This window comes from Meleagris gallopavo, chromosome 16, assembly GCF_000146605.3.
Source record: "Meleagris gallopavo isolate NT-WF06-2002-E0010 breed Aviagen turkey brand Nicholas breeding stock chromosome 16, Turkey_5.1, whole genome shotgun sequence".
NCBI classification, from domain to species: Eukaryota; Metazoa; Chordata; class Aves; order Galliformes; family Phasianidae; genus Meleagris; species Meleagris gallopavo.
In genome coordinates, this window is record NC_015026.2 from 4,800,010 (window position 1) to 4,819,907 (window position 19,898).

A 19,898-nucleotide genomic window follows, 5' to 3' on the forward strand; every position below is an offset into this window, starting at 1 on the left:
GTGCCGGGTTGCCTGAGTGGCCGCGCTGTTCGTCCCTGAGCGAACGCAGCCCGAGCGAAGTCTGTGCGGTGCGGTGGTTGCCATGGGGTTGCGGTCGCACGGGCATCGTGTCAGTGCCGGTGTGTCCTGAAGGAAGGACGTTCCTGTGGGTGCGAAAAGCGACAAAGCGCGCGGAGGCCTCGAGTGGCGCTAGGTGACAAAGTGGAGTTTGCAGGGTGACAGAACTGCATTGAAAGGTCAGCGCCGTGTTTGGGCGGCGCAGGCACGGCGATGGGAGCCTGCAGGGGAGTCGGAGCCACGCCGAGGCCGTTCGGTGGCTCTGAGGTGGGATTGCTTTTCAGATATGTTCAGGTCTGTGCTAAGGTTTGCTGAAATGCTATTGAAAATCCGGCAGGAGTTCAGGAGGGAAGTAACTCGTGCAGAGCTGAAGGAAGATGTTTTATCTAAGTCAAATATGTATAGCTGAGCTAATGAAGAAGATGTGATGTATTTGAGGATTGATGTACTTGAGGATTGCTGTACAGAGGAAAAACGTGCACTTGTACATGATAGTTCTTCGGGCTGATCTGTTACGGAGGGTTTTTGTGCTCTGAGTGGGCAGTGACAGCCGGAGCCCTGCTGCCAGTGAGCCCAGTATTGGGGTGAGGGAGCTCAGCTGCGTTTGGGTCATTCAGTGGGTGGGTAGAATGACAGAAGCTGAGGCTGGGCTTACAGAAAGAACCTTCCTTCTGCTTAACAAAGAAAACTTGCAAGTGCTTCCTGTTTAAAAACTGTACTAGAAAGATAAGTAGATCAAGAAAACATGCTGTGAAGGCAGTGGTGTCATTCACAGGTAGATTGTCAGCAACCTCCGCTTCCATTTCACTGGATTTGGATTTCAGCTGTAATGTACTGATCATTTGGTAAGCTTAGTAAGACTTAGGGTTACAGACCTGGCATTATTCATGAGCTGGGGTTTCGTGCTGAGGGCCTTGGTACTGGCACTCAGCAGTTTCACTGATTTTGTTAGCTTTATGTAAGTTAGTTTAAAAACGTATATTCTTGTTTTCTTTCAGTATTAGGCAGTAGTAATTTTTATTATGTGACTTAAAACTTCTTTTCAGATTTCTTTGATATGCTGTCGTTTTTCTACCATTGTGCCGCACCAGATTGATGTGCTTTATGTTATGAAACTTGTGGCATGAAAAGAGCTGTTGAGGAATTGGACATGGAGGAATACAAAAGCAAGTTCTGTTTTGAGGAATTAGTTCCAGAATTAAGCTGTTTTTCACCACTTACTTTATTCGAATTTTGGATGGATTTTGTCAGTTTGTTTCTCTGTAATTTGGTATCTCTTCTAATACTCACTAGCATTATATAGTTATAGGTGTTTTAGCCAGTGCTGTTACTTGCAAGTTTAACCATGAAGGAATCGGGCATTGTTGACAGCCCTCCTCTAAATTCTGGAAATAACTCTTCTCACAGATGTCACCACCGTTATGCCAATGGTTATATTAATATACATCAGTGTTCAGGAGTCTCAGGGACAGGAATTGTAGGGCAGTTGGTTTCTGTGTTTGATCCTGAAACTATCAGTAATAGAGGTCAGTGCAGAACCAAGATGTGTGAGCTCAGGTACTGCATGTGGGTGTTCATATCTCTTAAGAATCAAAGTCTGTGTTTCCCACAGCTTTGGTACTGGGATGCATTTCCTTCTTCATTGAAAACGGCAATGCGAGGAACTGCTCTGCACCTGCAGCAGCCTCACAATAACTGCTGGAGCCGACACACATCCCAGCCTGCTCCTCAGCTCCCTGAAACTGTCCTCTCCTGCCATCTGCAGATGGATGGGCAAAGTATGCTGGCTGCTGCTTGAGTGCTTTTTCACTATTTGCTATGGATTCCTTTGGGAATCACTAGTCTGTGCTGCAGTGAAAAAAGACCCAAACTGGTAGATAGCAGTGCTGAGGATCCTTGTGCCAGGGGTTTCATAAAATCTGGGTTTGAGAGGAAAAGACGATGTGTGCTTGGAAGTACTGCTGAGTACTGTCAGAAGCTTAGCCAGAGTGCCAATAGTGTTCAGAATAGACTTAAGCTGGAGTATATTTGCTCCTCTGCTGGGGGCTCTTGGAACACCTTGCTGCACTGATGCTGTTTGGTGGAGCCTCTGAATGAATCCAGCACCACGGACCTGTTACAGCTGTCTGCTTCCCTCTGCTTGCCAGCACTGTTACTGTGGAACAGCAGGACTGAAATGAGAGTCCTGTACTGTTATCATTGTGTTACAGTAGTGACTGGAAGTTCCGCTGTGCTGCTCAACACTGTAGACATGCAGTAACTGACTGTTCTGTCATATGCAAACGTGAAGGGACCAGGATGTATTCTTCATAGTATGGCTGCAGACACTGCTTTAGGTGAGAATCATTGTGCAGTTACCCCAAGAGGCCATGTGCTGAAACTTTTAGAAGTTTTTAGAAGTTTCTGATGAAAATCTACACACCTTTTTACTTGTGACTTTTTATCTGCACCATAAACATAGGCAGACAGATTAGGGAACATTGCTGTGAGGTTTAAGGGGGTGATAAGTTTGTATAGGACTGGTTGTTACCAGGTAACACAGGTTGAAAGTAATCATGAGCCTGTTTTTACTCTGGCTTTGTGTTCTGCAAATAAGAAGGTATAGAACTTTCAGCTGATACTGATGATTTCTTAGATGTGCGAACCTGATTATTTTATTAGTAGAGATAACAGGGATAAGCTTTATTGACCAAATGGTTGTGAAAGGCTTGTGGACATTCTTGTTGGCACTAGTAAGTGAAGTGTAGGCCAATAGTGCAAAATGACAGGTGAGCAGTTCTTCAAAGTATTGATGGGATTCTCTCTCTTCCTGCGAAAAATATTTCAGATGCACTTCCTGATATCTTTCCAGGGATACATAGTGACAAATTAAGAGCAGAGACGGAAAACAACCCTGTCCCACTTCATACTGTTTTACCAGTGTGGTGCTGTTCCACAGTGAAGTTGTTTTATAAAATTCTTTAAACTACCATGTAGTGATTAAGATAAAATTTTAAGTGTTATTTATAGAGTCGTCTGTCTGCACTTGATTGCAGTTCGTATCTGAGTTAATCAATCCTGAAGCCTGTTTAAAAGTCTTGAGGGAAAGCTAAAGTTTTATATTTATAGAAACTGATAATAGTTCTCTTTGTGTTCAATTTCTTTTTAACGATTCGGTTTTTATGTTGCTGAACTTTTTAATGATCCTTTGTCTCTTTCTCTAGTGGTATGTCTGCAACACAGAACAGTTGTCTGAATCCCTTCAGCCTATTTTTGTCCAGAGTTACCTTGACCAAGGAACGCAGATCTTCTTAAACAACAGCATTGAAAAATCAGGCTGGCTTTTTATCCAGCTCTATCACTCTTTTGTGTCCTCAATTTTTAGCCTTTTTATGTCTAGAACATCTATCAATGGGTAAGTGAAAAGTCAATCTTAGGTAAGCTACATACGTTTTGGATGTAGGTTTTTCAGGTGTTCAGCCCTACTTCTTGACCTGTCAGCTTTTCTTAAGGTTCTGTGCTTTCCCCTTTGGCAGACTAACATCTGCAAAGCCCTACTGTGCTCTTCCCCTAAACCCTCTTAATTGAACAACACCATTGCCAGTATGAGCAAGGCAGAGGGAGCGATAGCAATTAGTCAGGAGAGAGGCAGAGTATTCTAATTGTATTTTGTAATCATTACTTAATTTCCTTCTGATTATTCTCTTAGAGAGTATTTTCCTTGTGCTAGATGATGTCCTCCTCTCTGCTTTTCTTCTCCTTCCTCCTTGCCCTTTATCTGCTGCCATATCTGTAGCATTTCCCATTGTGATTGTCCTCATTGAAGGTGGCTGTGTCCACTTAGTTCTGCATTGCATCTAAGGCTTATGGACATACCTGATGCAAAATTAGGCAGGTTTCTAAACGATGCAGAAATTGCTGAGTGAAGTCTTGTAATGCTTACGTGGAATGGGATTCTATCCTTCGTCTTATCCGTTAGAACTTAATTTCATCATGGTTTGTGTAGAAGCCATACATGAACAGGTAGCTTCTGGTGTGGTGCATTTGGCTGATGAAATGTCAGTGAAGTGGGAACAGAAATTTTATAAACCATTACCCTCCTGGTCGCATTGCATCGATCTCTCCTGTGATTGGCAGTGGGAGAGGTTAGCTGGTCGTGGCTGCTTTCATGTTATACCCCCAAAAAGTCAAAGTTTCTACTCACTCACTTCTCTTTTGCTCTGATGTGTGTAACAACGTAGCACTTTTGACTCTATCAAGAATACATTTTGTTGCATTTGCCCCATTTCTCCACCATCCCCACATCTTTACATATTTCAGTACAGTCCTCTGATTTGAGGACAGTAGCTGGCTACTAAGGCTAGGAAAATAATCTTTGTTTTCTAACCAGATGTCTCTGAGCTTCCTGTGGTGTTTTTAGTACTTGTAGGCTTATATGAAGGTTCCTTTGATCTTCTCATAGTCCTTTCTCTTGCTTTTTTTTTTTTTTTTTTCCCCAAGGGCTCTTCAGTGCTTTGAGTAACTCCTCATAGTGCTGTTCTACATAATAGCCATGAGCCAGATAGACAGTGTAGACTGATATGAATGTGCTGCAAAGGGATTCTACATGTTCTATTGTACATGTATTCTGTTTGTTTTTTTTAATATATTTAATATCCTACTTTAGTTTCTTTTACACACCTGTACAGCCTATCCTTATGTTGGTGGTGTTTGTTTTTAATTGTCTATCTAGACCTCTTATTTTTCAGATTTTTTATTTTTTCATCCTTTTTATCTGTTTACCTTTTTTCCTCTTGAGAATAAGATTTCTGTTCATTTTCTTTCTTAAATTTAACCTGCTATCCAACATGGGTTTAAATAATATATATTTTTTACTACCTTTAGTCTGTCATTGACCCGTTCTTTTTTCTTCTGTTTGTTCTCCTAACTCTTTCATCTTCTGAATTCTGCTATGGCAGCAGAAATCTGTCACTGTGCAGCCTTCAGTCAGTTCTGGGTGTGTGTGCCATTGCCGTGATCCATAAAGAACCCAAATGTCACCTCTACCCAATACCTGAATGAGTTACCTATTTGCTGTTTGACAGCTCTTCGAGTTAAATGCAGGGTCTGCAGATAGCAACAAAAGCCATTGTAACACACAATTAAGAAGTCTTTTCTTTTGCCACTCCAGCAGTGTTATCCCCATGCTTTCTTTAAATCTCTTCCCTGCCATTCCTCCTAATTCCAAATCCTATTCCTTATTCTCTGTGCATGCTTCTGTCTGCAGCCGTTTTGCTGTTTCCTTTGCTCTGCCTTCTTTCTCCTTTTTAGGTAGGTGGGAGAGATTCAGATCTGCAAACATGACAAATAAGGCTTAGTCTTTATCTTCCCCCTCCCTGCTTTTTTGTTTGTGATCATTTTCTTGCTCTGCAGCCTGCAAGCTCTTCTTTTCCTGATCAAATCCCTCCTGAAGTCTTAGCCGCTAAAACTGCATGTAGCTGTGTTTGTGTGATCTCTGACAAGTAGAAGGCAAGTTGAACTGGATTTGTAAATTTATCTGAGAGATGACCTTATCTATTTTGTGTGACTGATTGCTGCCAAAGCACATTTTAAATTACTTCGTTGTCCTTCCTGCTCAAGCTTGTATGAAATTGAATGTTTCTCGTCTTTACCTTTCAGGCTGCTGGGAAGGGGCTCAATGTTTGTGTTTTCCCCAGAACAATTTCAAAGACTGCTTAAAATAAATCCAGAATGGAAATCCCACAGACTTCTTGATTTAGGAGCTGGAGATGGAGAGGTTACTAAAGTCATGAGTCCTCACTTTGAAGAAATCTATGCCACTGAGTTGTCTGAAACTATGATATGGCAGCTTCAGAAGAAAAAATACAGGTATTGTTCAGGATGCTCCCTACATTGTTTATATCAAACATTACTGCAAAATAATCTTTGTAATATTTTATAAACATCCAGTATTTTCAGTCAATTTTTCTATTGTTTGATCTTTATGGAAAGGATTGAACTATACAAAAACAAGAAAGCAAACACATCTGATGTTCCTTGTTACCAGGGCTTTTGTTATGCAAATGTCCCCTGTTACCAGTTAAGACAAAATTGGCAGCACTGTTTTGAAGTCTCTTTTCATAGTTTGTGTAAATTGCTTTAAACAAGACAATGAGACAAAATTTGGATACTGGTGAATGAACAGTTCAAAATTGCGAGAGGAAGTGATGGGACAGCAAAGCGAGCACACTGGATCCTGGTTATAGCCACAGATTATTCAGGTATCAGGATCTAATCACTCAAAGTTATGATTGTGGTCTGCTTTGTAAAGAATCTTTTATTATACTTAGCTCTCGCTATTAAGATTGAACAGTACTTAGTAACAAAAACCTCATCACTTTCAGAACTTAGCTGTGCTCTGGTCACAATGGCTGGAAGTTCTTGTAGGCAGCAGATCTTGTCTTGTTGAATAATGGTTAGTATCCCTAGACTTCAACACAAAGAATGAAGAAACTGTGGATTTCTTTTCTTTACCTATCCAAAAGTGGAAAATTAATAGCAACTGGGTTTGCACACTAAGTCAGGGTGGTTAAAATGCTGCAAACCATTAATCACATTTCAGCTTTGTTGTTACTTGAGAAGGATGTTCAGTTTTAATTTAGGACATCAGACTTTAACAATACCTCGATGTTTATATGGCAGTATGAAGGTGTGGCTGAATATATAGCCATGCCTATTGTTGAGTAGTTTTCTATTCCGTAAGACTAGAATGAAGTGACTGCCTTTCCTCATTGCCTGGTTGGCTGACCTTTCTGTGCTACCAGCACAATAACTGGGAATTTTTGTCCTCGGTTGATTCCCTCTGAACATGGTTCTTTATCTCTTTCTCTCTCTGTAGGGTGCTTGGCATAAATGAATGGCAGAACACAGGATTTCAATACGATGTTATCAGCTGTTTGAATTTGCTGGATCGCTGTGATCAGCCACTGACTGTATTAAAAGATATTAGAAGTGTCCTGGAGCCAACTAGAGGCAGAGTCATTCTAGCATTAGTTCTGCCGTTTCACCCGTACGTGGAAAATGGTAAGTACATGGATAGTAGCTATTTAGGCAACTAAAAGCTTTTGTAGGTTGCAATATTCTGAATTAGATGTTTTAAAATAATTGACATGTTTTTATTTGACTTACTTATAAATAACTTGTAGTGTGCTTGTTGAGAAGTATGAAATGATAGGTAAATAGGACACATGAGGTAAGAACCTTTTTCTTAATTCCCCAGCATACATTGTTGGCACCAACAAAAAGCTCAGATATTGAAGTCACATATCCTGTTCTGCAGGTTGCCACATTTGAGCTGTGTTGGAGCAACATGGGAAAACTGATCTCTGATTAGGGCCCTCTGCTGCTGTCACATAGGTAACCCCAGCTGTCTCTAGCAACCATTGAACAAATCCATCAGAACTGTCTGTAGTATTGAGTAGAGCAGCTTAGCTCAAAATGTTTCAAGCGTTCCAGATGAACTACACCTAAAAATTCTTATGGAGATAATGTTTGCTGGCCAGTATGAGCTCTTGGAGTAAAATATAGACCATGTACTAATGTGAAATACCTACCATTATTAGTAGTGTACTAATAACTGGAATAAGAAGTAAAATTTGTTGCTGACATTCCATTATTTCCTGTAGTTGCATTTTAAAGAAATGCATGAGAGTCATTTCAAATGAATCTTTCTCTGTGACTGCACATCAGAAGAGGCTAGAAGCTTCTTTCAGGTGCCTGTGATTGTGGGGATTCAACTTGAGGCACGCTGAAGGAGGTTTGAGTTCTAAAGGCTGGTGTTCATCAGTCATTCTTTGGACATTGGCTGTCCTTGACTAGTAAGAATTGTCAGCAGAAGTATGTGTGCTCCCAGAAAGTACAGAGCTAATAATGTTAGCATTTTGGAAATCCTAAATCAAAACAAATCTATTTTTCTTTATGCCATTAACACTGGGGAAGAAGGGGGATTGAGACAGGCAAAGGAAAAAAAAAAGTCTAAAAATAACATAATTTGAAAAGCTGCTTAAAGCATAGTATTTGAGGATGTAGTTTGGTAGGTGTTCTAAAAAGTAGTATGCCTTAAATGAGATAGGAATTTGACTTATGCATCTGTATGATATTTTCAAGCAGATTTGGTTGCAGCTGTGTTCCTATAATGTAAGACAGTTTCACTTCCTCTCTTTAGAATCATAGGATCATAGAATTGTTCAGGTTGGAAAAGACCTTAAAGAACATCAAGTCCAACCACAACCTAACCAGATTACCCTAACTAACAACCCTCCACTAAATCATGTCCCTGAGCAACTTAAAATTATTTTAAATTCCAAATAACAGCATTGTCTCACTAGACTTCCATGAATGTATTAGAAGCAGAAATTGAGGAGTGATGTGTGTGTTTGTGTGCCTTCAAAACTATAAGTCATTGTGTTTTGCAATCACTGTTGCACCCAGTATCTACTCTTCTGCATGTTATTGGGTAACCACGGTAGACCACATGTAACTTCCTCACACACCAGGAGGTAGGTAAATTAAGGAAGAAAAAAATACTCCAAGTCCATTTATAATCTATCATTATTTGCCTGCAGCATACTGGGAATAGAATAGGATATTAAATTTGGAAATCCTGAAAGACTAGAAACCTGTTCTCTGGTTGGTGATCTTAGAATGGATTTCAACTTCGAACAAGAACAGCTAAGATAGCCTGTAAACTGAAGTCAAACCTTGGTTTATTCTGGCAACTTGTAAATGATTAGTCATAAGTCTCAGCCAGTGCAGTGATGATGTTTTGTGGCTGTCTGTGACCTGCAACACGTAACAGATTAACTTTAGTATGCCATTATCATTTCTGGCGTTCCAGTTGGTAAATATCTACTGAAACTTCAAAATGTGTTCACTTTGTTTACCTCTGTTGTGGATATGGGTCTATATAAACATTTCTGGACAATGCAAGTTACTAAATGCACAAGTTATTGGCATTCCACTGAAGCTTTCCAACTTAAGATCTATTCAGCTATAGTCTAAAGAAACAGTGAAGAGCCGTTCTGTGTTCACCACATACAAAAGATTTTAGATTTCAGTATTTTCATTCAGTTGTCCTACAGGATGATGCCTTAAATGTCACATATGTACGTGGTCTTTATGATAAGAAAAAACATGTATGGATCTTGGATTGCTCCTTGTATCAGCTAATTTAAAAGTTTGGACCTGCTTGGGGAGATTTCTGAATTTTAAAGTGGAGAACAAATAGAGCAGGGATAAGTCAGGTAAGGATCAGTTTTTAGAGTTGGAGATATGAAACATATCTGGGTTACTACACTTGGAATAGTTTGACAGCAGTTGCAGAAACTGTCAATGTGAAGCCTGCTCAAAGAGAACAAAGCAAGGTAGAGTGGGAGGTAACATCTTTTTCTGTGCTGTTTCTGGAATTACAGTGACACCTAGAGTCTGAAGTTGCTAAATCATAAATTAAGCTCTTCGCAGAAGTTTTATTTTCAATATGTAGAACAAGTAATGCATTTCCTGCTCATGTATAAATTTGTCAAGTAAGCTATATGAATCATATGGTATCATAACAAACCATGCTCTTGTGTGACTAGTCTAACTTGGTAATTTTGGTAGGTATCCCATTGGCTGATTATAAAATGCTTTGTATTTCCTAATACAGACATTGCATTTGTATAAAGTCAGTCCTAAACAGTAGACTAGAATGGTTTAAGTTTCTCCAAAATAAAAATGTTGAACTCACCACCAAAGTTCAGGAAAAAAAATCAACACTATCAGCCTGGGATTGTGAAATGTTCTTGTTGAACACATTAGTTTTTATTTGATTGCTTGATAGGGATAAGAAGAGGAAGGTGCATTTTTCATTTTCCTGAAGCATTTGGTATTAAGTAGATCTGGAAACACAGTACTGTGCTAGGTGGGGCCTTGCTTTGTCTGATCTGTCAATTCTCATGTCACTGAAATGAGAAGTAGCACTTCAGTCCTTGCTTCATTTAAATGATGATAGATGCAGTTGTTCCTGAGCAGGAAGTATGCCTGGCATCAGCAGGTCACTTCTCAAAGTGCTGATTTGGTACCTTAGCTGGTTAATAACTTCTGTGCACTTCTGCATTCGTGCCAGCATCTGTTGTGAGCAAAGGTTGGCGCTCCGGATAATCCTGACTTCAGACGGTAGTGTGGAGGAAAGGAGCTGTCTTGCTGGTGATTGAACATTAAAGTTGCTCGAGCAGCCTTTTCACAGTGACTGCCATCTTCTTCCCTAGGTAGGCTAGGGAGAAGTTCCCATCCCAAATGAGCTTTAGCGTGACAGTACGTGCATTTCTGTTATCTGTTGTGGGTTTTTTCCTGCTTGCCTATCTACAGAATACATCTGCTTTGCTGTTAAACTGCTGTAAGACTCAGTACTTTTTCATCTGTTATCCATTATAACTACCACACTAATATGACTGCAAACTGAACGTCACTGCGTAATGAGTTTATTTTGTTGCTGTTGATTAATGTACATCTTACACAAATGCACAATTCACATATAAGAAATGCATTGAAATTCATGTAAAAATGTGTAGAATTTAATCTAAATTGAAAGGGGAAGTTTTTATGAAGCATTAGTAGTTCTATTCTAAAAGTTGAAGCCTTCTCCCACTCTTTTGTTCTTGTGGAATGGGAAGTAATGTGTAGCAGACATAATGTTGGTTTTGATGATCTGTTCAGCAAACAGAACATTGCCCTGTCCAATTTTCTCCTTGCGTTTTAAAGGAAAGTAAGTCTGTGAAAAAGCTTCACTTCTTCATCAGCCCCTTCAGTTGCATCAAACATATCAAACAAATTGGAAACGCAGCACATATTCATCTGTTCTGATAAACAGTGTCATCTTCCACATGATCCTAGGGAAAAATGTATAAGCGTTTACTTACTGATGCAAATATTTTTGGCTTTTTTAAAATGCAAACTTCCTTTTTGAGGTAAATTCCACCCTTTACTGTTCCAGCAAACTCCTTCCCTCTCTGTTTATCAAGTAACCTATCTGGCTGTATGGTACCTACAGGTTTCTAAATGCTTCCTTTTCCTCTTGTCTTCTCTTAGTCTTCAGAGAGCACAGAGGCATTAAAACATATCCTGTATTTTCACTGTGTTCATATCTGACACTCAAACCAAGGATTAAGTCAGCAGGGACTTGAAGTCTTTAAAGGGATAATCACAGAGGAAATCAATTAGGGTGGTACAGAGGTAAAGTGAAAACGTTTAGAGGAGAAGTGCTTGACTTGCTGTTCTATTCCTTTTTCTTTTGCATCACACCTCTGAAATAGTTCAGTGTAAGCTGAGGGAAGAATTTATAATGTTTCTCAAGCTGAATTTTTTTGAAGGATCACTTTGAAGCCTTTTTTTTTGTTTGCAAGTACATGTGACTTCTGAAATTGCCTTCTGTAACTTTGACGACATGCAAAATTTTTTTGTTATATTGCCATTCAAGACTTAGTGCTGGAAATTTGGAATGATGAAGTAAGTTGTGTGGCTTCATCCAGTGATACTGACTGCTTAATTTAGGCTACATGTTGAACTGGGGGAAATATGTGTAAGAATGTTACAGAGGTGTTTTGAAACAATTTTCTTATGATTCTGTCATTGAACCACCCTGGCCTGAGGGCACAAGAGGAACTACAAATGAAATGAGCCCAAGAATGAGCCCTAATGAATTTGTTTTATCAAAGTCCAGAACAACTTGCTGGAGGAACTTCTTGGCAAAATACTTACAGAACTTCATTGTTAAATGTACATATATGTGCATGCATAGAAATATATATGTATGTATCTATTATATATATATATATATATATAAAATACAAAAGCTTATGTATAGCTATTTTTCCCAATATAGATAAAACTTACAGGCTGGTGGCAGCGCTCAGCATAATGCTGCTTTTGAAGTTCTTGGGCTATTGCTCGAAAAATTTTTCGGCCACTACTGATGTTCTGTAAATGATTTAAAAGATGTTAGGTTAGTGCTACAGTTGAGTGCTACAGCTGGGAGAAGCATCTTTTGCTACATTTTTATAGTTCTGATTATTTTCCCTGTGTGTGTATTTGGGAAAGTTACTAAATAACACTCTAGGAATTTACAATTTGGCAGCTCAGAGGGTTTAAATTCGATTAATACTACATCTCTTAACATATGTATCTTCTTTAATGGATATTTAAATAGCAAGTATGGCTTTTTATTACTCTCTAAAGTATAGGTAAAGCAGACGGTGATGACGTACACAGTTCTCTGTTCTCTGCCCTTCATTCCCACTTCTATTTAGCAGCTTTCGTTTTAACTGGAAGGAGAGGGAATAAAAAATGATTAAAACAAGGAGCTGATTTACAACAAGTAAAGTAGCAGAATAATGAAGCGTTGCCTTATTATGGCGAGAATATATAAAAGTCAACTTAATAGATTTGCTTATGTAACGTTGAAAAAATCAAGAGTTTTCAAACATACACAGCCTTTTTTGGTTTCTGTAGTAGATGATGTAAATATTTTTATTTTGTGTACAACAGAACCTGCCCGAAGCACGGCCTAGTTGTCAAAAGTAAGATAGCAGGTTTTCTCCTGGTTAAAAAGGCGATTGATTTTTTTTTTCCCCCCTTTGGTATTCAGGTAATAAAACCACAACAGCAAGCTTCCTGTCTTTGGTTAGACAGCTGTCACTACAGCCAGGAGCCGTGCTGTACCACATACAGCTGTAAAGTCCATATTCACATGTCGTGCTCCTATATGCATCAGTTTTACTAATGTCTGTGTTTGCACAATGGATGAAGACAATTTCTTTATGCAAGTAAAGTCAGTTTACTAACTTTTTAGCTCACAAATATTTTGGCATTGAATTTAAATTATTTTACTCCTAATGGAAGCAAATCCAGAGAGTTAATGACTTGTGGTAATTTCTAGCTCTACTTTTTGAGTGTGCATTAATAAATACTGTCTTCAACCTGCTGATTAAAACACTCAGTATAATTTTAGCCTTTTTTTTTTAAATTCAAGGCATTTCATTTAAAAAAGAAAATGTGATTGCTATTGCAGACAGACGTGTGCAACATATTAACTTGATTCAACCAACCACATTGCTAGAACTTAATGACAGATGTTATGGAAGCTGGGAATTCAGTCTCCTTGTGGAGATGCTAGGACTGCTTAAAGCTAAATAACAAAATCAGTTTGAGCCTACCTTGTGGACTGCAAGGATTGTGAATACAGTAATGCTGTATAGAAGCAGTAACGTTGAGATGGTGATCATGGAGTTGAATTCTGCAGTGCTGTGCCCCTCTGCTTAGTTAGAAGTGAATATTAGAGTAACAAACAGTTTTTATGAGTCATGTCATTTCCGTATAACTCTACATATCAGCCCCCTTCCTCTGCGGAATTAAAAAACTTAATACACATCAATGTAATTTTTAAAAATTAGTTTCCAGTCTAAATTTCTTAGTAAGATCACCTGCAAGGGCAATGGAGACTTGTTATTTCTGATTATAAGCACTTCCTTAGGGAATAGATTGAGAATAAAACCCAGTATTCTGCTGTAATTAAAGAACATCTTAATAAAACCATTTAGGCCTTTGTTTAGAAATAAAACTAGGCTGGGGAAGGAAGGATAAAGAGGAAAATAATAATCCTGCTACTTTTATTTAACCATGTAAAATTGAAGTGTAATGAAGTCACATCATCTTTTAACTAGATGGCAAACATTGCAGAGGTATAGGACTAAAACTTTTGGCTCGAGCTAGCACTGTGAATCCCCAGTCCTGAAACCCTGTTCTCTGTTAGATGTATTTTCAGTAAATGTCAGTTTCTCTACTTCTCGCTTGCTAATCCTTTCTAGTAGCCTGATTTAAGAGGTGCAGAGAATGGCTAGGTAGCAAATTTCTTTCTGTAGTGGAATTTTAGAGTCATTTGCATCATGTGCCAGAACAGTCTAGTAAGCAAATGACACTGAGATGCTTATTTGTAGAATCCCTCTGTAGCCTCACAATTAGTATTTTAATTAAGTCATACTCCCCCAACGTTTTGGTTGGTATTTCTATCTTAAATGCTATTTTAAGCATCTAAATAGAGTACTTAGGAAAGAAAATGTACTTCTTTTGACCGTGCTTCGTAAAGAATGAATAATGAACTGACCTCTTTTTGTCAGTATTGTTCCATCTCCTGTTTGCTTAGAATGAGGTGAGCCTGAATCTGCAAATGCTATCCCACAGAAATAAAGAGCACTGTCGTTTACAGTCAGGTCGTTGATTTGAAGCCAGTAGCTATTTTCTGATGATGTGTGCACTTGGAACTTCTGGCGATTCGTGCATTCAGGAGTGCACAGATCCTCGTGTCTGTTAGTAAAAAAGCGAAACCATAGAACTTGAGGCTGAGATGGGGAGCATCCATGGGCAGAGAAAGCACACGTTAGGAGCGCGGTGTGCGCAGAGTGTTCAGCTTCCTGAAACCTGGGCTGTGTTACGGTGACATGGCAGCTACCTGTAGCACCTGTTGAGAATAAACAGCCACGTGAGGGACAGTGAGATAGCAAAGCATCACTTAAACAGAAGAGCTACTTATGGTTCATGCAGAGAGGTGGGTGGAAATGGAGAAAAACACGTTTCAGACTTTGAATGTTTAAGATGGGTAGATGGGGTGGGTGACTTACACATAGATACTCAGTGATGTATTTCACCAGGGGGTTCTCTTTCTTCTCCCAGATCTGGGAGTCCAGTGAGACTGCCTGATGGAGGCAGCAGAAATGTCAGAAACTAAGACATTTAAAACTTAGCACTTTTGTAACATTGGGAAGAATTCTTAATAATTCCTAGGCATTATTCCACTTCATTGCACATATTGACTCTGGGTTTCTAGGGATAACAATATTGCTTGTTAGTTCTGACATTTAAGAATATGTGTAGAGAAAACAGGAAGATTAATCAGGGAGAATTCTAATTAAGGAACTGAAATGTTAGGCTTAATATGACTGGTCTGGCAGATTTACTTTTGTTTTAAAGTTCAATAAAAACTTGAAACGTTATTTAAATACTTTTGGTATATCTCATTTTATTCACATTGCTTAATTATTTAAAAAATGGAATTGAGCTTAGGCAGTGAAAATGAAAATAGCTTAGCAGCATCCTCTCCTGTGCTCTAGAAAGTAACAAATTAGAATAAAAATAAACTGATCTCTGTCTTAATGAGCGTGCTGATACGCCGTCTGTAAGACTCTACTGTGGACACCAACACAGTCCCTTTACCATTTCTCTCACTGAATGTTTTATGGACCAGATTCAAGCATATTCAGTGTCTGTTACTTCTACAGGAATGAAATGAAATTCTCTGTCAAATCAACATCAGAGCCATTCCATAGCAGCTGCAGCAATCTGAAGACTGTAGTGGTGTAAGTCGTCGGTTACATTCTGTGAGGTGAAGGAGAACGCTGTGCTCCAGCAGTTGATCATCTCCTTTTACAGCTTGCTTTTGTGTTCTGGCCTTACAGGGCAGAACTCCATAGTTTCAGTAGCCAGGCTGCCTAAACCCTCCGCCCAAACAAGCACAGTGGCACTGAAACCATGCTGCTGCTGCTGGAGCATTCCTTGCAGGGGAGTACAGTAGGATTTGACCCGAAAATCATAGATTACAGAAGCATTTCAGACTTTTGGAAGAAAAGACATTGGTAAAGAGTCGTTTGGTTTGGAAGTTGCATAAATACAGAAGAAATCAACTCTTAGCAGAGCATTTTACTATACTTCCAGCTATGTTGCAGATCATAGCCACCACATTTTTAATCCTGTATATTCTGTTACATGAGAAGGTAGAAAGAAGACTTAGGAAAAAAAAAGTCTTACCAACACTGTACAGAATCCAGTCAAGTGCCAGCACTAGCACTTTTTGGAATTTGTTGACAGATGCCATTTCTTGTATCTTTCTGGAAAGTATTCTGCTCAAAGGAAGAGGAACTTAGGAAATATCTGGAGTTGCAGAACACTCTTGAGTCACAAGATTTAGAACTTCCTGTTTAGAAGGGGTTTTACTGTTGCGTTTAGCAAACATGCTAAATGTACAGCAGACAGCAGAAAATGTTTCCACGTTATTTTGAAAGTGAGTGAACACTTCTTAACCTCGAACTGAGAGTTGTGCCTGCAATACTTCAGATTTATTCATTGTATATAGCAAGTAACATATTTTTCAGCATAATACACGTATTCAGTTTCTTAATTTTATGTGGCCCTAAACTATATTCGTTACGTCAGCTTGCAAGTGTCCATTGCCACAGCAGATTCTGTCGCCATCTCTTATCTAACCAGCAAGATAGTTTACCACTGGAAACTTCTCAGCAAGTCATGCTATCTCTATGTATGTAATTACTTGATGGTAATTTTTTGGCCAAACTGTAGGCATAAAGAAAAAAATACAATGCTGGAAAAGATCTTTGTTAAATTGTCTGTCTGTCCATGGCTGCTGAACACCAGTCTCAGTGATGGAGGGTCCTTTTCAGTTTTAGTTTAGCTGCTTGTTAAAAGTGTAATGTAAGATCACCTTAAAAAGGAGCTTCTTCTGAAAAAACCTTGAATTGATCTATCAGCAGCTCTACAAATGGCTTGTCAACCTTGTATTTGAATGAATGGATTGCAGTCTATGTAGTGTAACGTCTGAAAGAAAATACAACACACAATTAAGTTTACTTTATAATTGAAACAAAACTTGTTTTCTTTTCTCAGTAGGTGGCAAGTGGGAAAAGCCCTCAGAAGTTTTGGAAATCAAAGGGCATACTTGGGAAGAACAGGTTAATAGCCTGCCAGAAGTTTTCGGTAAAGCTGGTTTTGCCATAGAGGCTTTCACCAGACTGCCATACCTATGTGAAGGTGATATGTATAATGACTACTATGTACTAGATGATGCTGTCTTTGTCCTGAAGCCGGTGTAAGCGTACATGAAGTAAATCTCCAGAATCAAAGCCAAGAAGCAGCCTCTGAAAGAGAGATTTGATCTACGGTTACGTGAAGGGAGGGAATTTGTGGGATTGCCATGATAACTAAGTACTATGTAAGAATTTTAATGGCCAAAATACTAATGTATTTCTTTGTAGTGTGATTAGGAAAAAATTGTTTTTAATTTTTAAACGGAGACTTTGGATGAGAATTTCTTTTTTTTTATCAGCTCTTAAACCAACAATGCATTCTGCAGTCCAGCAGTAACAGGGGATATTTTTTAAATTCTTACCTGCAACAGGGATCAGATCCAAACAGAAGCAATAATTCTTGTGAGGAATCTGGTACAACACAAATTGTTGTTCAAGAAATCACTTGAAATCTGGCAATAAAGTTATCCATTTATTTCAAACCTTGCTGATTATAAACTGTTTAAATGGATATTCTTCCATGCTAAGTAACTTTCTCACTTACTGTCATTCTTCACGTTTTTATTCATGCTAATAAACTTTTTTGAGATGACTTTTTGCATTAACTTTTGTGTTCATTTTTGTAACCATAGTCATGCTTGTTCACAGCAGCAGCTTTTTGCGTTGAGAATTGAGCTCTCAGTGGCAACACAACCTTGAGTTCATTAAAACAGTATTTAAGTATTGCTTAAAGGGATAACAGTCCACAAAAAACTGTATCACTTTTGGTTGGGTTTCTTTCATGTTCTTCTCAGTGCCTCATAAATACTCATTGCTTTTGCATATGCCATTTTCCAGCTAAAGAGGTTATGGTAGAGCTTGCCAAAACTACACTTTAAACTGATGGATTTGATAATAAACTTTCAAAGTGAATTGTTCCCATAAGTTTAAAGAATTTGCAGGCAGTTTCTTGCAGATGTTTTCTAAGCAAACTGCCTCTGAGCCCTTGACCTCAGGGGACCCGATTTCAAACGTTTAAATAGCTTGGAACTTTTTTTTTTTCCTCCAGGAACACAAAGTATTTGTTTTAACATGTCTCCTTTTAAAAACCCCTGGTAAAACGGCTAGTTTCTGACAGTTGGGATAAAACCTTCCTTTAAAACTACAAGCGGTGACACCAGGAAGCAGTACAGAACTGGCAGGCCTATGTCTTGTCTTGCTTGGGATGTAAGTGTTGTAAGACAGCAGGGAAACTTCAGCATGTAGATCAGCTGGTAAGTGAAGCAAGAACTGACTTATCTTTTGCTTTTCAAGTATAAACAAGATATTTATTTAACAGTTGGTGATCTCATGCCAGGTATGATGTTTCAGCTTGTCTTTTTAAATTTATCTTTGACTTCCTTTTCCTGATGTTTAGTGATTTCTCTTGCAAAGTTAATAGCCTTTTATTCTTACTCTTTGTGAAAGATTAAGTGTTCTGTAGTACGGAGTGAGAGGTTTCACTGATGGAGTTTTTTTTTTCCAGTAGTAATTCAGGCTCAGCCTTATTCTGATTTCAGCACAGCATGCAATGAAACTTCTCTGTTGGAAAAATGAATTATATATACTTTAGAATGAATCCTTTTCTTTCCTTTTCTTTTACTTTGTTCGGACCTATTCAGTAATGGTAAAATACATGCAATTCTCATGCAATGAATTTAGCTTCATTTAGCAAATTCTTAAACGGTTAAATGACACTTGAAAGTTTTGCTCTCACAGGTTATAATCACATGGGAGACTATGCATGTCTTTCATATCTTTAAGACAATCGTTTGTAATAGCTTTGGGATATTTTGAGTCAGAAGATACAATGTAAAAGTATTTTTATTTCCTATTTTGTTTGCTCAATTTAAACAAGTATTGTGCCATTTGAGATGCAAAATTAAAGCACTGAAATGCGAGTGGTGACAGGGAAAATCTGTAACCAGAGTAAGATTAAGGTCTGAAGGACTGAGCCTTGCGGGAGTCAGTGTTTGGTCTTCAGAGGGCCATAAGTACTCCCAGTTTTTGGGAGCGTTGGAAGCTCTGTGACAGCTTCCTTGTTTACTAACTGTCATGGTATCTTAAGACACTTGTCACACACACACTTGTATGGTCGTGTTATCTTTGTTGTTAAAACGACACACAATATAGTTAAAGTAAGTTAAAGCACCACAAATATATTGAGTGTAGATATTAATCAAAACACTGCAATCCTGTTCTTAATATTCTCTGATAGTTTTGCCTTGTTTTCCTTTCTGTAATGTAGCTGTCAAGTACACACTCACACAGCAGAATAAGAATGCTTAGTAACTTTGTCCTGTAGAGATAATAGCCTAGGCAGAAAATATGCATAGTTACCCTTGCTTTAAGGTAAACCCAAAGTATTTTATGCATTTGGTACTTATCCTCAGAAACCCCCTTAGACCTGTTGTGCAGAGTAGCCCTGAGGGATGGTACCTATACCCCTACTTCTCAGGGACTTCGTGTTCTATGACCTCATGAGCCCATCTGTGTGCAGCAAACTGCTTCCACATCCCATGCAAAGAAACCATTTTGAGTCCAGTCGTTGTTTAAATTCCCTGAAATTATTTGATATTTCATCCAAGGGGACAAGTGTGGCCAGTTTGATGTCCTGATACTTTATCCCTGGATTTACTGTTCCTCTGCTATCCCTGTCCTGCTGTGGGGATGGTGATGTGTAAGTCAATTCTTAGTGGTACAATGAGCAGTACTTTGCCTTGGAGAATAACTGAACTATCTGTTCTGTTAGGGTAGCACTGGATGTGTTGCATCGCAGGAGAAAAGACAGAGTGCAAAAGCATGGTTTAGCCAGGAGCTTTCAGCAGAAATCTGGCAGAGATTCATCTCACAGAAGCCACAGCCCCCTTGGCTGTGTGGCCCTAGGTACAGTCAGTTCCAGCTCTGCTGCCAGGAGCTCAGCCCGGGGAGGTGGGAGGTACTGGGCCATACAGCCTGGCC

General features: G+C 38.9%; 2 protein-coding genes across 2 annotated transcripts; one reads left to right on the plus strand and one right to left on the minus strand.

Annotated features, from left to right (window-relative positions):
* The first annotated feature begins 1,811 nt into the window (after positions 1-1,811).
* On the plus strand, positions 1,812-17,520 carry METTL9 (methyltransferase like 9). The gene is made up of 5 exons (XM_019620727.2): positions 1,812-1,835; positions 3,261-3,451; positions 5,695-5,904; positions 6,914-7,098; positions 16,780-17,520. Exons 1-5 carry the CDS (start codon positions 1,827-1,829, stop codon positions 16,983-16,985), a joined length of 801 nt encoding a protein of 266 aa, XP_019476272.1. The 5' UTR covers positions 1,812-1,826; the 3' UTR covers positions 16,986-17,520.
* On the minus strand, positions 10,511-16,041 carry IGSF6 (immunoglobulin superfamily member 6). Its single transcript, XM_010719436.3, has 6 exons — positions 15,907-16,041; positions 14,210-14,563; positions 13,263-13,360; positions 12,315-12,371; positions 11,944-12,027; positions 10,511-10,940 (listed from the first exon to the last, which is right to left on the minus strand). The coding sequence occupies exons 1-6, from the start codon at positions 15,971-15,973 to the stop codon at positions 10,902-10,904; spliced, it is 699 nt and encodes a 232-aa protein (XP_010717738.1). The 5' UTR covers positions 15,974-16,041; the 3' UTR covers positions 10,511-10,901.
* Positions 17,521-19,898: the final 2,378 nt, after the last annotated feature.